The sequence below is a fragment of the Pangasianodon hypophthalmus genome, chromosome 3 (assembly GCF_027358585.1).
Source record: "Pangasianodon hypophthalmus isolate fPanHyp1 chromosome 3, fPanHyp1.pri, whole genome shotgun sequence".
Taxonomy (NCBI): Eukaryota; Metazoa; Chordata; class Actinopteri; order Siluriformes; family Pangasiidae; genus Pangasianodon; species Pangasianodon hypophthalmus.
This window is the reverse complement of record NC_069712.1, coordinates 21,928,058-21,939,692: the sequence shown is the minus strand read 5'-3', so window position 1 is coordinate 21,939,692 and position 11,635 is coordinate 21,928,058. Positions and strand designations below refer to the sequence as shown.

Sequence of the window (11,635 nt, the reverse complement as noted above, 5' to 3'; positions counted from 1 at the left end):
AAGCTTAACCAGTCTGAAGAACAGTAATCGTATTGAACAGCTTGCTATGTTCACTAGCCTGCAACTGGACTTCGTACACTGCAGGCTATCATTATAGCGCTGTAAAGACATAAAATGCTGTGAACAAAGCTCTTTCGTGTCACAGAAGCCTTATCACCTGCATACATCATCACCCTTCTCAGTTTCTCACATCTGAAACTTACCATGATGAACCATTCTGAATGATAGCCAATGTTGAGAATATTTAGAGAAGTGGACACTTTTTGGAATATGTATATAGTTTACATATACCTGCGGTTACTATGGGAAAATAACAGAAAATGCCATTCAGGAGCTTAAGTGCAGCTATTTCCACTTACAAACAATGTATTGTAGAACAGGTTCACTCAAGACTTGTGAAAACCGACTTGACCCCTGCTCATTGTGAGGCCTCATACATTAAAGATGGTGTGCCCTCTGGTTACAGGTATGAATCTGGACCTCGGGCATTGACTGCGGCATCATTTAAGAGCAGCCACACCTACAAAAAGGGGACAGGGCATTTAAGAGGCCTTACTAAGGTGACCGTGATTAGAGGAACCAGCTTAGAGCTGCTCTGTATCCCAATTCCCTTGTATGAGGACACATCAGCAGCATCCTCTGCAGAATGAGGTCACATGCTCACTTAAAGGCAGGAATCTGCAATGTCTGACCCTGCCTATCTCCTGGGCTTGCCTTAACCTGACCCTTCTCTACTCTGTCTTCTGTATTCTTCTAACACAAGTACAGACTTGTTTCCTGTTGCAGTGGCACATTTGGCCATGCCTTCCAAGAGACTAGAGCCTAGCAGAGAACAGAGAAATACATTTGGAGAGCTGAAGAGAGTGAGTCACTTCAGGAACAGAATTTATTTAGAACAGCATAGACATGAACATTTGCCATCACACTCAAACCCATATACAGTATATTATTCCTCATGTATCATCCATGACTATACTAGGACAAGCACGTCATACAGAAGAGCTTAATGTATGTGTACTGCATGAATAGTCATGCTAGCACATGTTACATAAACTGGGATGAAATGCTGCAATTCTTAACACATCAATAGCCCTTTCATGACCATCTCAGACAGCCTATAAAAAGCACACAACTCAAAAGAGATCTGCAAATCCTTGTTCTTTAAGTGCATATGGACAAAGAAATAGGGACATTTGTATCAAAACACAAAGGGATGTGTACCAGAGTGCACAGTACTCAGAAACAACTTGGATTCAGGGTTGTATAGCCTGTAAATATATACCAGGAAGGAAATTTTCTAGAAACCTTTGACTTATGGTCATGATCAACCAGGAAGAATTCCCCCATGGTGCAGTGGGTTCCAAAGGACAAAATCCATTACTACTACACTTGGTATTAGCTGGTGGATCCAAAAAAGCATTCATGAACCGATTAATCAATGGGACCAAGTTACTAAATAATACAAACTATTCAGTTTGCATGAAGACCCATGTATATGTTACCACATCACACTGAGATGTCAAACTGTACCTTTTCCATAAGTGCATTAAAATATAGTGAGAATATCTGGTGAGTTTCACACTTTGTGACTAACATAAATGGGTTTGTATGATATTTCATTCCTGCATTTTATAATAATCTCCATGACCAGTTTTGAGTGACTGATCTCCACTGTGTGGAAGATTGAGATTAGCAAATAACAGCCTCACACTTATGCATTTATTTCCTAATATGTAAGTTAAACCCTTACAGTTTTAGCAGTAGGAAGTTAGAAGTACATTTGAACAAGTGGATGGGTGGGGTGTGAGGTGTAAATGTTATACTTCCTGTTTCTGTGTGAAGGAGACTCTTTGGCAAGAATTGAAATATCTCAATAAATGCACATGTAATTGTGTGAGCATTGTGATTACACGGCTATGGCATGCAATGCACCAGAACCTTTGCTGTTGTCATTTGTACATGTGTATGAGAATATTGTTTTAATAAATTGAACTGCAAATAGAGTTCAAAGCTGAACTCTAGTGAGACTGAATGCCTCCTTAGTGTTTACTCTCTCACCTGTGTGGACACTGAGTTCTGTACAGAGACAGGTGGCCGGTGGGTGCGAGGGAGAAATCTGGGCAGTGAAGCATGGAGGTGCACAGCATCGGATAGTGCTGACTCCTCAGAGCACATCAAGCCCACAGGCCTGCTGCTGCTAGTCCACACAGCACATCTGACACATCACACACTCATATCATGCCACATAAAACGCTGTCTGGGAATTAATCTAAACCTTGTGTTTCGCTTTGTTTTGGAAGATCAGATTCACATACAGCTTTAAACACTTAATCTCTTTGCTGACATCTGATGTATTCCCAGCCCCCACCCCAACACTGTCTGCATGTGCAGAGAGCAGCATCCTGCAGGCCAGTGATGCCAAATGCAGGAAATTAAATTAATTGCACTCCACAAATACTGCTAGATTAATTTAACCAAGTACTATAAGGCATCCAATTATAGACACCCAATATATGCAGTTTTAGAGATGCTGCTATGGATATGCTGGGTATCCTCAAGTGTGTGGTCATAATTAATGCTCTCAGACATTTAACACCTTATAGTAATTAATCAAATATCTGCTGTAATTTGTTATTTTTTTGGGCATGCTTTCAAACTGTTTCACTGAACATGGGAAATACAGACAGTTTCACATCCTAAGTGTACAGTTTATTTCAATCAGTGTTTTCCTGGACATATGCTGTGAAGTGTCCCGCCACGTCCATGTAGAGTGTATGCTGAGCCTGGGGCGCTTCATGCAGCCTATAGACTGAGTGTGAATGCACCACCGAAGCGCCGCGCGAGTGACGCATTGCAGGTACGAGCGCACCAATCAGGAGCGTCTTCTGCTCACTACAACGTGCTGTGCTGCGCCCGACGCATCACACAATAGCAGAATGTATACCTCCGCCGGGAGCTAGTTCCCACTCGAAACGTACACCTGTGCTCACTTTTTTTGCACATGTTTATAGATTAGATTAAGCGAAATCATATGGGATTTAATTTAAATCTTATTGCACCATTAAACTCAGAAATATGTGAGCGTTTGTGATCATCCTTTGTGTTCCAGAAGGAAGTGTGTTGGCGGACGCAGCGAGAAAGGGGAGGAGTTTCATAGCGACCATTAAAGGCGCGCCAGGCACTCTCCTATTGCATCCTGTTTGTTTGCCAGCTGCGAACTGTTGGACTTGTGGAACTACATTTTATTAACCAGCGCGATGGTAAGTTACACTGGCTTCATCCTAGTGTTGCAGTATAGTTTCGTGGAAAGTGGAGTAGTTGTGAGTCTGTCTCCCAGAAACAATAGATATATCGCTTTCTCATTTGGACCTTTCATTTAGAATAAGTGCTACATGTTGCGCGCAATCCGGCAAAATCGCTATTTCTGTTTCCTCAGTGTAATGTTGTACAGTAGACCATTTTACCTTGTATAAGACAATTTTATATTGTTCTGGACAACCAGAACTTTTAACTGCAACCTACACAGGCTACTAAAATGGATATTCAGCGCGTGCGTGTGTGTATGTGTGTGTGTAATAGCTCATTAACGATGCTATTACAGTGTAACAGATTACAAAATGGCATCCGTAATCATTGCAGTGATAGTTTTCTCGCCGCCAAGCATCAACACTGACGCATTGCCAGTCTTACTTGCTTTAGGTAGCTTATTGGCGGTCATATCGCTTTTCTGCGTCCGTATGAAGGATGTGAAGTCGTTTTGGATGTGTGTAGTATCCTGCAGGCGGTTATAGTTGTGAATAAAGCCCTGCTGACAGGCGGAGTGTTACTGCGCCACTGGCTGCAGCAGACTGCGCTGTTTTCCGGCGCGGTTCCAGTTAACGAGCGCGTCACATCCAGAGCTCAATCCCTACCACCTCTATCACTATATACACCTCAAAGCTCTAGTTTACTATCTTGAAATATTATATAACAGGCTTCTACGGCGTGCATTGCATTACTATATTGTTAGAAGGGATTTTTTTTTTTGATTGAGGCTGTGATTAATCTGAAGCAGGTTTAAACATATTGCTTTCTCTCTCTCGCTCTCTCTCTCTCTCTCTTTCCCCCTCCTTCAGGCCGACCAGCTGACAGAGGAGCAGATTGCCGGTAAGCGTTTTGCCGTCGTGCACGTGGCCGCCGCTGTGGATCTCCTTGCTTTTTTTCCTCCTCTCTTTCTGTCCTCCACCCCTCCCTCTCTCCCCCTCTCCCTCTCTGCGTTGGATTTATGGTTTTCCCTTTTATGGCAGTGCCTTAAAGCTGCGCCGGGGAAATGAATGGACGCGCCGCTGCTGCAGTGATAACAGCGCCCTTTAAACACTCAGAGAAAGGAGTCTCTGCCTATACTTTTTTCTTTTTTTCTTTCTTTCTTTTTTTTTTTTTTTTTTTTAAATCGTGAACGGGTTAGTGTTTTAAACTCGAGCACACATTGGACTGTAGGAGAGCAGATTGAACAGCTAGGGTGTGTCCGCTTCTGGGCTCTCTTCATCTGGCTTCTCTGAAAATGGCTACTCCCATTTTGTTTGTCCATTTGAATGAATTGGCTTCATTTTTTTCTTACAGTTCTCATCTTGCTGATTAATATTTGGACTTGTTTGAACTGGTCTTCTCTTGTTCAAGGTGCTTAAAGTTTCCATAATTTGGCTGTATCAGTATGCTTTCCCTATCCTAACCATGGAGAAAATCCCAACTTGAATATTTGGTCGTCTCTCTGTGCCGTATACATTGAGTCTTTTAAGGATTCCTCTTATCAGCCCCATTAACAGAGCTGCTAATGGGCACTGAAGTATGGTTACAGTGGAAAATCTAAACCCAAATAGCATCATTTAGGTCACAGTGGTCTGTCTCCATAGTGACTGTGAAGTCAGGGTGGGTTGCCTGTTGAGACACGGGCACAAACGTTGGTGTGTCCCTGGAGATGTTGTGAGGTCACAGCTGTGTTTCCATGTTGCTTAGTAAGGTCATAAATGAGGGTGGAGATTTGGGGATGTGTGAGGTCACAAAACAATATCCTGTCAGGTCAGTGAAATTAGGTTCTGGATTAGTAAGCTCCAAGGTTCACTGGTTTGTCTCCATAGGAACAGAGTGAGGTCACACTGAATCACCATAGAAATCAGGTTGGTGCTGTAAGGAAGACTGAGGTGATCTTTTGGTTGTGACTACTCATGAAGATTCTCTGCTGAAACTATAAGCCTGTTTAGGTAAGAATCCAGTACAGTGGAGTTGCGCTTCAGCGCTCCGGATTTTCAGATCTGCTCTGAGCTGTTGTATGTCAACTTGGGAGGGAGACTGCATTTTTATGAAGGAAAATCAATATGGTCTACTTTAGATTAGTCTACACTGTTGCATAACACAGATTTTTGCAGAAATGTTACTAAGAAGCAGAGTTGCTAGTATCATGTTATTTTGCAGTGTTGAATTTTGTTCCCCACCCTCCACCACGGGCACACACTCGGGTGTGACTAATGCATGTTGGACCTTGGGGTGCAGGTTCTGGTTATTATGCTGAAAAGCTGCCTTATGCCACAGTTTGTTGTGGATCAGGCTGTGACTTTGCCTTCAGCCCTCATCAGCTTTCTCCACTCCAGCTACTTCTTGCTGTATTTGTCTGTCGTCTGTGTACTGTCTGACTCCTTCAACTTGTCCAAATATTCTCTTAGATTAATGCACGAGAATTATAAACTAAGCCACTGATTGGAGAACTGTTGTACCCAGTGTGTTGCAGCAGGATTTGGATGAGAACTATAGTCTGTGTTTTGGCATGTTTTACCACCAGTTAAGTACTCTGTAATGGAATGTATTGATTTTGCTCTGGCCATGTTTGGTTACTTGTCAGTGTGGTTAGGTGCAAGAGGCTGACAAACCTTTCCTAATGAACTGGGCATTACCTCTGTATTGTAGATGTATTTGAGAGATTGGATTTATTGTTTTTCTGTCTTTTTCATATCTGCAGAGTTCAAAGAGGCATTCTCACTCTTTGACAAGGATGGAGATGGCACCATTACGACCAAAGAGTTGGGTACTGTCATGCGTTCTCTTGGTCAGAACCCAACAGAGGCTGAGCTGCAGGACATGATCAATGAAGTGGATGCTGATGGTAAGTTTTATAAACACATACGCAGTCAACTGAACCAAAAGTATTTGGAGTTTTCACAACTGCTCCTCTTCACAGGAAATGGGACGATAGACTTCCCTGAGTTCCTGACAATGATGGCAAGGAAGATGAAGGACACAGACAGCGAGGAGGAGATCAGGGAAGCATTCCGTGTCTTCGATAAGGTAAAGTTTTACACTGGCAGCAAAACAAGTGACTAGTTAATTACCTGGCTGCTTTCTGTGACCCAGAATTCTCTCTGTTCTAGGACGGGAACGGATACATCAGTGCTGCTGAGCTGCGTCATGTGATGACAAACCTGGGAGAGAAGCTAACTGATGAGGAGGTCGATGAGATGATCAGAGAAGCAGACATTGATGGAGATGGACAGGTGAACTATGAAGGTGAGTCTGACTTCACATCTGTGGTGAGTCATGGACCAGCAGCTTTCTGTAAAACACACTCAATTACCTCCCAGCTGACTCACTTTGAGGTACCACATGTGTAGATATAATCTGGCGATACACATTCTGTGCAGTTTAATAACTTTCTTTATCTGTCTCCACAGAGTTCGTACAGATGATGACGGCAAAGTGAAAGCCCTGTACAGATCCTCTCTCTCTTTCTCTCCTATAAATAATTTGCCTTTTTTTGTTTAATTTATCTGTAAAACGTTAAGTCCCCCCTCTTCCTCCCGGCTGTCCAAAGGAACTGCATGTAAACTGCATAGGATCTAACTCCTCATGTCCCTTTCTTTTGCTGTCATCGTGTTTTTTGGAGTGACGGTGCGGTTACACGATCAGGTGCTTGTTGCGGCGATACGGGGGCGGTGGCGCGCAAAACCCTGCACGTCACATCTGTCTGCCCCCCACCCGATGCGTAGCAAGAGCGGAGACCTGTCAGCTGGCTTGCCACCCGGCAACAATGTTGGCAGGGCAACAATGTAGAGGAGTAACTCTGCATGGACTATGGACAAAGTATATAATATATATGAAATTTATCAGCATTGCACTACTGCAAAAGAAAAAAATATATTAAAAAAAAAAAAAAAAAAAGACACGGGTGTATCTTCTAGATACTCGTACATAAACTCTTTTTGTATCTGCTGTTCTGTACCAGAGAACTTGTTTGAATCTTATGATGCTTTTTAATGGTTTATTCACTTTCACTTTTTTTTTTCTTTTTTCTTTTTTTTTTTTTTTTTTTTAAAAAACAGCTTAACATCATTGTCATGCCTCAAATAATCCATTCCAAGTTGTATATTTTTGTTTTCCAATAAAATTTACAACCCAGAATTGAAAGGTTTCCTTGTTTGTAGAGCATCCTTAAGCCCTTGAGAACGCGAAGCTCTTGAGTATGTTGGCCGTTATGCATCCCTGAGCTGATTTTAGTTTTATTTTTTTTTTGGGTTTATTATTTTTTTTAAGTGGTTTCAATCCACTTACATCAACCAGAATGTTTACAATTATTGTAGTAGAAATTGTTCATTTGTAAATCATCATACAATGTATCTCTGAGTCAACTGGTCAAATTACTATGTGTAATCACAGGATAGGATCGGGGGTACGGCCTCCTTGTCAAAGCAAAATAAACGTTCATTAAAGTACTCTTAAAAGACAACTGTGGTACACGTCATCTTTTGTGTTTTGCTCCTTTTGTTTCGAGGACACTACAGCTGGGTGTAACTTGTGGAAACTCATGGATTATGAACCCAATCAGATTTCAGGTGGGCTTTTCAGTGACTGCAGGAATTCATTTGTCTTGAGACACCTTTTAACATTTTGTCCTCATGCTCCATGTATTATTCTCGTTAACATTCTCATTAAACGCGAATGGGCATTTCCTCGCGCTCTTGGGAAGCGTCCAGGCTGATGAGGCATAAAACTCATGATAAAATTGTATTAAGGGGATATTCTTTGCCCAAACAATTTCACTCATAGTGGAAACTGCAGAGGATCTAAAATGGCAACAATGCCACAAGGGCACTAAAGCAGCCTGCGCTGTGGGGCCCTTAGCTATGTGTGTGTGTGTGTTCATTGCTACAAGAGCTAGGTGACTAAAGTGTAGAGCAATAAGCGCTTACTGTAGCTACTTGGTAGCAAGTGCTCCACGTAGCCTAGCAACAGAGCAGAACATTCTGCCCCAAACTCCCAGAGAAGCTAGTGGAAGAAAGATGATGCAACAAGCACAGTGCATCCTCCTGTGTCTAGTGCACCAAATTAACACACATTGATTACTGCACCACATTACATGTTGCTACAAGAACCAATATGGGTTAAAAGTTTTCTAATCAATATTTTTCAAGAGAAATATGAAATGATTCCTCCTTGAATCAATAGAACAATAGTACATTATACATCTACTGAACATATGGTGACAAAATTGGTATAATCTGTGTTTAAAAAAAAAAAAGAGAGAATTCTGGAGTTAGGAATTGTCAAAGAATAAATTTTGCTCTATGATATAGGCTTGTACCTAATGAACGCAGCAGATAGGGTCTGGGTTGAATATATGACACATCTATATGCGATGATGTACATTAAAAGTAAAGCTGCTCTTACTAAGAAATGAAATATTAACATTATATAAACTTGTCCCATAATCATCTTTGTATCTTTACACAAGCTCCATGACTGTAAAGCATAAACCAATAACACAAATTACATATTTTACCAAATAGTAGGCCTTAAGTCCTAAGAGGTCAAACAAAAAACACGTCTGTTTTAAAGCTATTACATTAGAGCATAGTTCCAAACGTTGCCCATACACATGCACATCCAGTGGCTTTATTAATAGTTAAACACCTGTTGACTATTTTCCGTACCTATGCAACAGTTACGGGCGAAAGGAAGGTGTCTCTTTCCTGCCATGACAAAGACCCCCGGTGCTGCGGAAAGAGTTGGAGCCATGACAGGAAAAAGGCACAGCAAGGTTACAAAAATGATGAGACATCCCTCATCACGGCAATAAAGGCTCACAGACGGTAGGTTTCATGTTCAATAAAACAGCTTCAGTGTGGGTAGGCTTGTTATGATGTTACAGGGCAAGCTTCGAAATGCTTTGGTACAGTTGTAAACAAAAATACTTTGACTCAGATGCTTAGTGTCTGGTGGTTCTGACATGTTTCTTCCTGTCATGACAAAGAACTGACTGATGAGAGAAATCTGACAGACAGAAGTGGTTGGTGGAAGGACAAAATTAAGTTATGTCTTGTGCTCATACAATGTACTTTTGCCATTGAATGAAGTGGCAAGGCCTAATTCACCAGAAATGAGGCACCTTACTATGCAATGGGGCTACCCAATATATTGATTGACATAATATTAATTGACATTGGTGTTTGTTGATACTTGTCACATACAGTATGTAAATGCATCATTTACAAATAACTAAATGGCGTTTGTTGAGGACATTTTAACCAACCTCAAAAATACCAGTGTTTGTTCTCAATCAAACCATTCTGCATGCTCCAAAATACTTTGTCAAAATAATGCTGGCCTCTCTGTAGGAATGTCACATCAACTGTACATCAGTACAAACCATATCTTAGTTATACTACTATGTAGAAGCAGAATTAAGATATAGTGGCCTATTTTGTCTATATCTGGCTGCAATATGTCCATCAGCCATCAGTTATCAGTGTCAGAATTTTCTTTCAGCCCAGAGTGACATATACATGTGTATATAATAACGCTTTTTTGTCACTCTCCATCCTTCTTTTCTAGAATACCCCATTCCTTGGCAGTTGCCACATTCATGATTTCATAGAGGAGGCAAGCCTCAATCCTGTGAGAATGACCTATGGATTTAGGGACACAGGCCGTAACAGCCGGATTGTGTGTATGCGGAGTGGGACCATGCTCCTGCCAGGAACTTACAGCTTCACTGACTGTACTCATCCCAATTCATCCCAAGATGTTCATTGGCAGACCACTCAAGAGGCTTACAGCTTCACTGACTGTACTCAAGAAGCTCTCCGACATCGAGCATCCTACTCCTTTAAAAGCTGCCCAAGACCCGAAAACTACACCCCGGGCCTCCGGGATAAAGTGGGTAAACGTTAAGCAGTATATGTTCTTCACGGAGCAATAATATTACTAGATATAATAGAGTCTCGGATGCTTCAATAAAAGCATGTGAATTTGTTTTTAAAGATTTTGCATAATTGCTGAAACTGCACTGGTTAGGTCATGATCCTAATCAAGGGCCACCAAGAAACATTTAATATAACCATCAGTGACAGCTGGTCAGGATATTGAATGCCAGGGCTAACATTAATTTTCAGTAACTCTGCATTACAATTATATAATCATTAGGGTTGCGCACCATCATATAGGCATATGGCATATAGGCATGCGGACACAGGCATAGGACGCCTTGCCATCACACCCATATGTGCTTTTTGAAAGTCCCATTCCAGATTTAGTCCCCCATTACTGTTATAACAACCTCCACTCTTCTGGGAAGGCTTTCCTTTAGATTTTGGAGTGTGGCTGTGGGGATTTGCCCATTCAGCCACAAGGGCATTTGTGACGTCGGGCACTGATGTTGGGTGAGGAGGCCTGGCACACAATCTGCATTCCAATTCATCCCAAAGGTGTTCATTGGAGTTGAGGTCAGGGCTCTGTGCAGACTACTCGAGGAGGAGCTTACAGCTTCACTGACTGTACTCAAGAAGCTCTGTGACATCAAGCATCTTGCTCCTTTAAAAGCTGCCAAAGACTCGACAACTACGCCCTGGGCATCCGGGATAAAGTGGGTTACAGTTAAGCAGTATATGTTCTTCCTGGAGCAATAATATTACTAGATAGTCGTATTCCTCATTGTTCACTTTAAAATGAATGTGTCAAAAAAAATGAATGCTGTTTAGGATGTGAGTGTGTGTTTTCAAGGACATACACCTCTCTCCATGACATTACGATGTGACTGAGAAGCCTGTCCCCAAATTACCTTGCAAGTATGTTTGAACTCCAGGACGTTTGTCATTCTACACTGCGTACTGTAAAAGTGAGATGGCTTTTCCTCCACTTTAGATCTAGCGTCTTCCTTGATCCTGGATAGTATAAGGATTTGAGGATTTAAGGATAGTTTAAGTTTTGCTTATTTCTTCACCATCCAAATTTGCTTTCAACTTTTCATTCCTACCACCATCTCTCCTTACTGTGCCACATTCTCCAACATGTATCTCCTTTTCTCGTTACAGGCATGTTATGTTCCGTTCAGCCGTGCAATGCCTTATCTTCCTTCCTGTAAGTCACTATGCAAAGAGGTGTCTTTATTCAAGAGCGTCAATATATATAGGCTATACTTTTGCCTTTTTTTCTGAATGTTAAGTCTCACAGTGTGTGGTGCTGCACTATGAGAGGCAGCCATGCTGATTGGACATGTGAGGCAGACTGGCAGCTGTTGTAATGCTGACAGAAGAGTGAGAGTGCTGTCACCTCTTGGGTGGATGTTAGGGCTTTGTTTGGTTTCAACAGGGTATCATCTCAAGGAAGACATGTG

At 41.8% G+C, this 11,635-nt stretch overlaps 2 protein-coding genes across 2 annotated transcripts; both read left to right on the top strand.

Annotated features, from left to right (window-relative positions):
• The first annotated feature begins 3,137 nt into the window (after positions 1–3,137).
• Positions 3,138–7,745, top strand: calm2a (calmodulin 2a (phosphorylase kinase, delta)). The gene is made up of 6 exons (XM_026935733.3): positions 3,138–3,260; positions 4,116–4,146; positions 5,990–6,133; positions 6,209–6,315; positions 6,399–6,534; positions 6,699–7,745. The coding sequence occupies exons 1-6, from the start codon at positions 3,258–3,260 to the stop codon at positions 6,725–6,727; spliced, it is 450 nt and encodes a 149-aa protein (XP_026791534.1). The 5' UTR covers positions 3,138–3,257; the 3' UTR covers positions 6,728–7,745.
• Positions 7,746–8,956: 1,211 nt separating this feature from the next.
• Positions 8,957–11,230, top strand: stpg4 (sperm-tail PG-rich repeat containing 4). The gene is made up of 2 exons (XM_053232390.1): positions 8,957–9,061; positions 9,856–11,230. The coding sequence occupies exons 1-2, from the start codon at positions 8,957–8,959 to the stop codon at positions 10,192–10,194; spliced, it is 444 nt and encodes a 147-aa protein (XP_053088365.1). The 3' UTR covers positions 10,195–11,230.
• Positions 11,231–11,635: the final 405 nt, after the last annotated feature.

Coding starts and splice junctions, on each gene's coding strand:
- calm2a (XM_026935733.3), top strand. Junction 4,147..5,989: donor GACAGAGGAGCAGATTGCCG/GTAAGCGTTTTG, acceptor TCATATCTGCAG/AGTTCAAAGAGGCATTCTCA. Junction 6,535..6,698: donor TGGACAGGTGAACTATGAAG/GTGAGTCTGACT, acceptor CTGTCTCCACAG/AGTTCGTACAGATGATGACG.
- stpg4 (XM_053232390.1), top strand. CDS start 8,957: ATGCAACAGTTACGGGCGAAAGGAAGGTGTCTCTTTCCTGCCATGACA. Junction 9,062..9,855: donor CAGGAAAAAGGCACAGCAAG/GTTACAAAAATG, acceptor CTTCTTTTCTAG/AATACCCCATTCCTTGGCAG.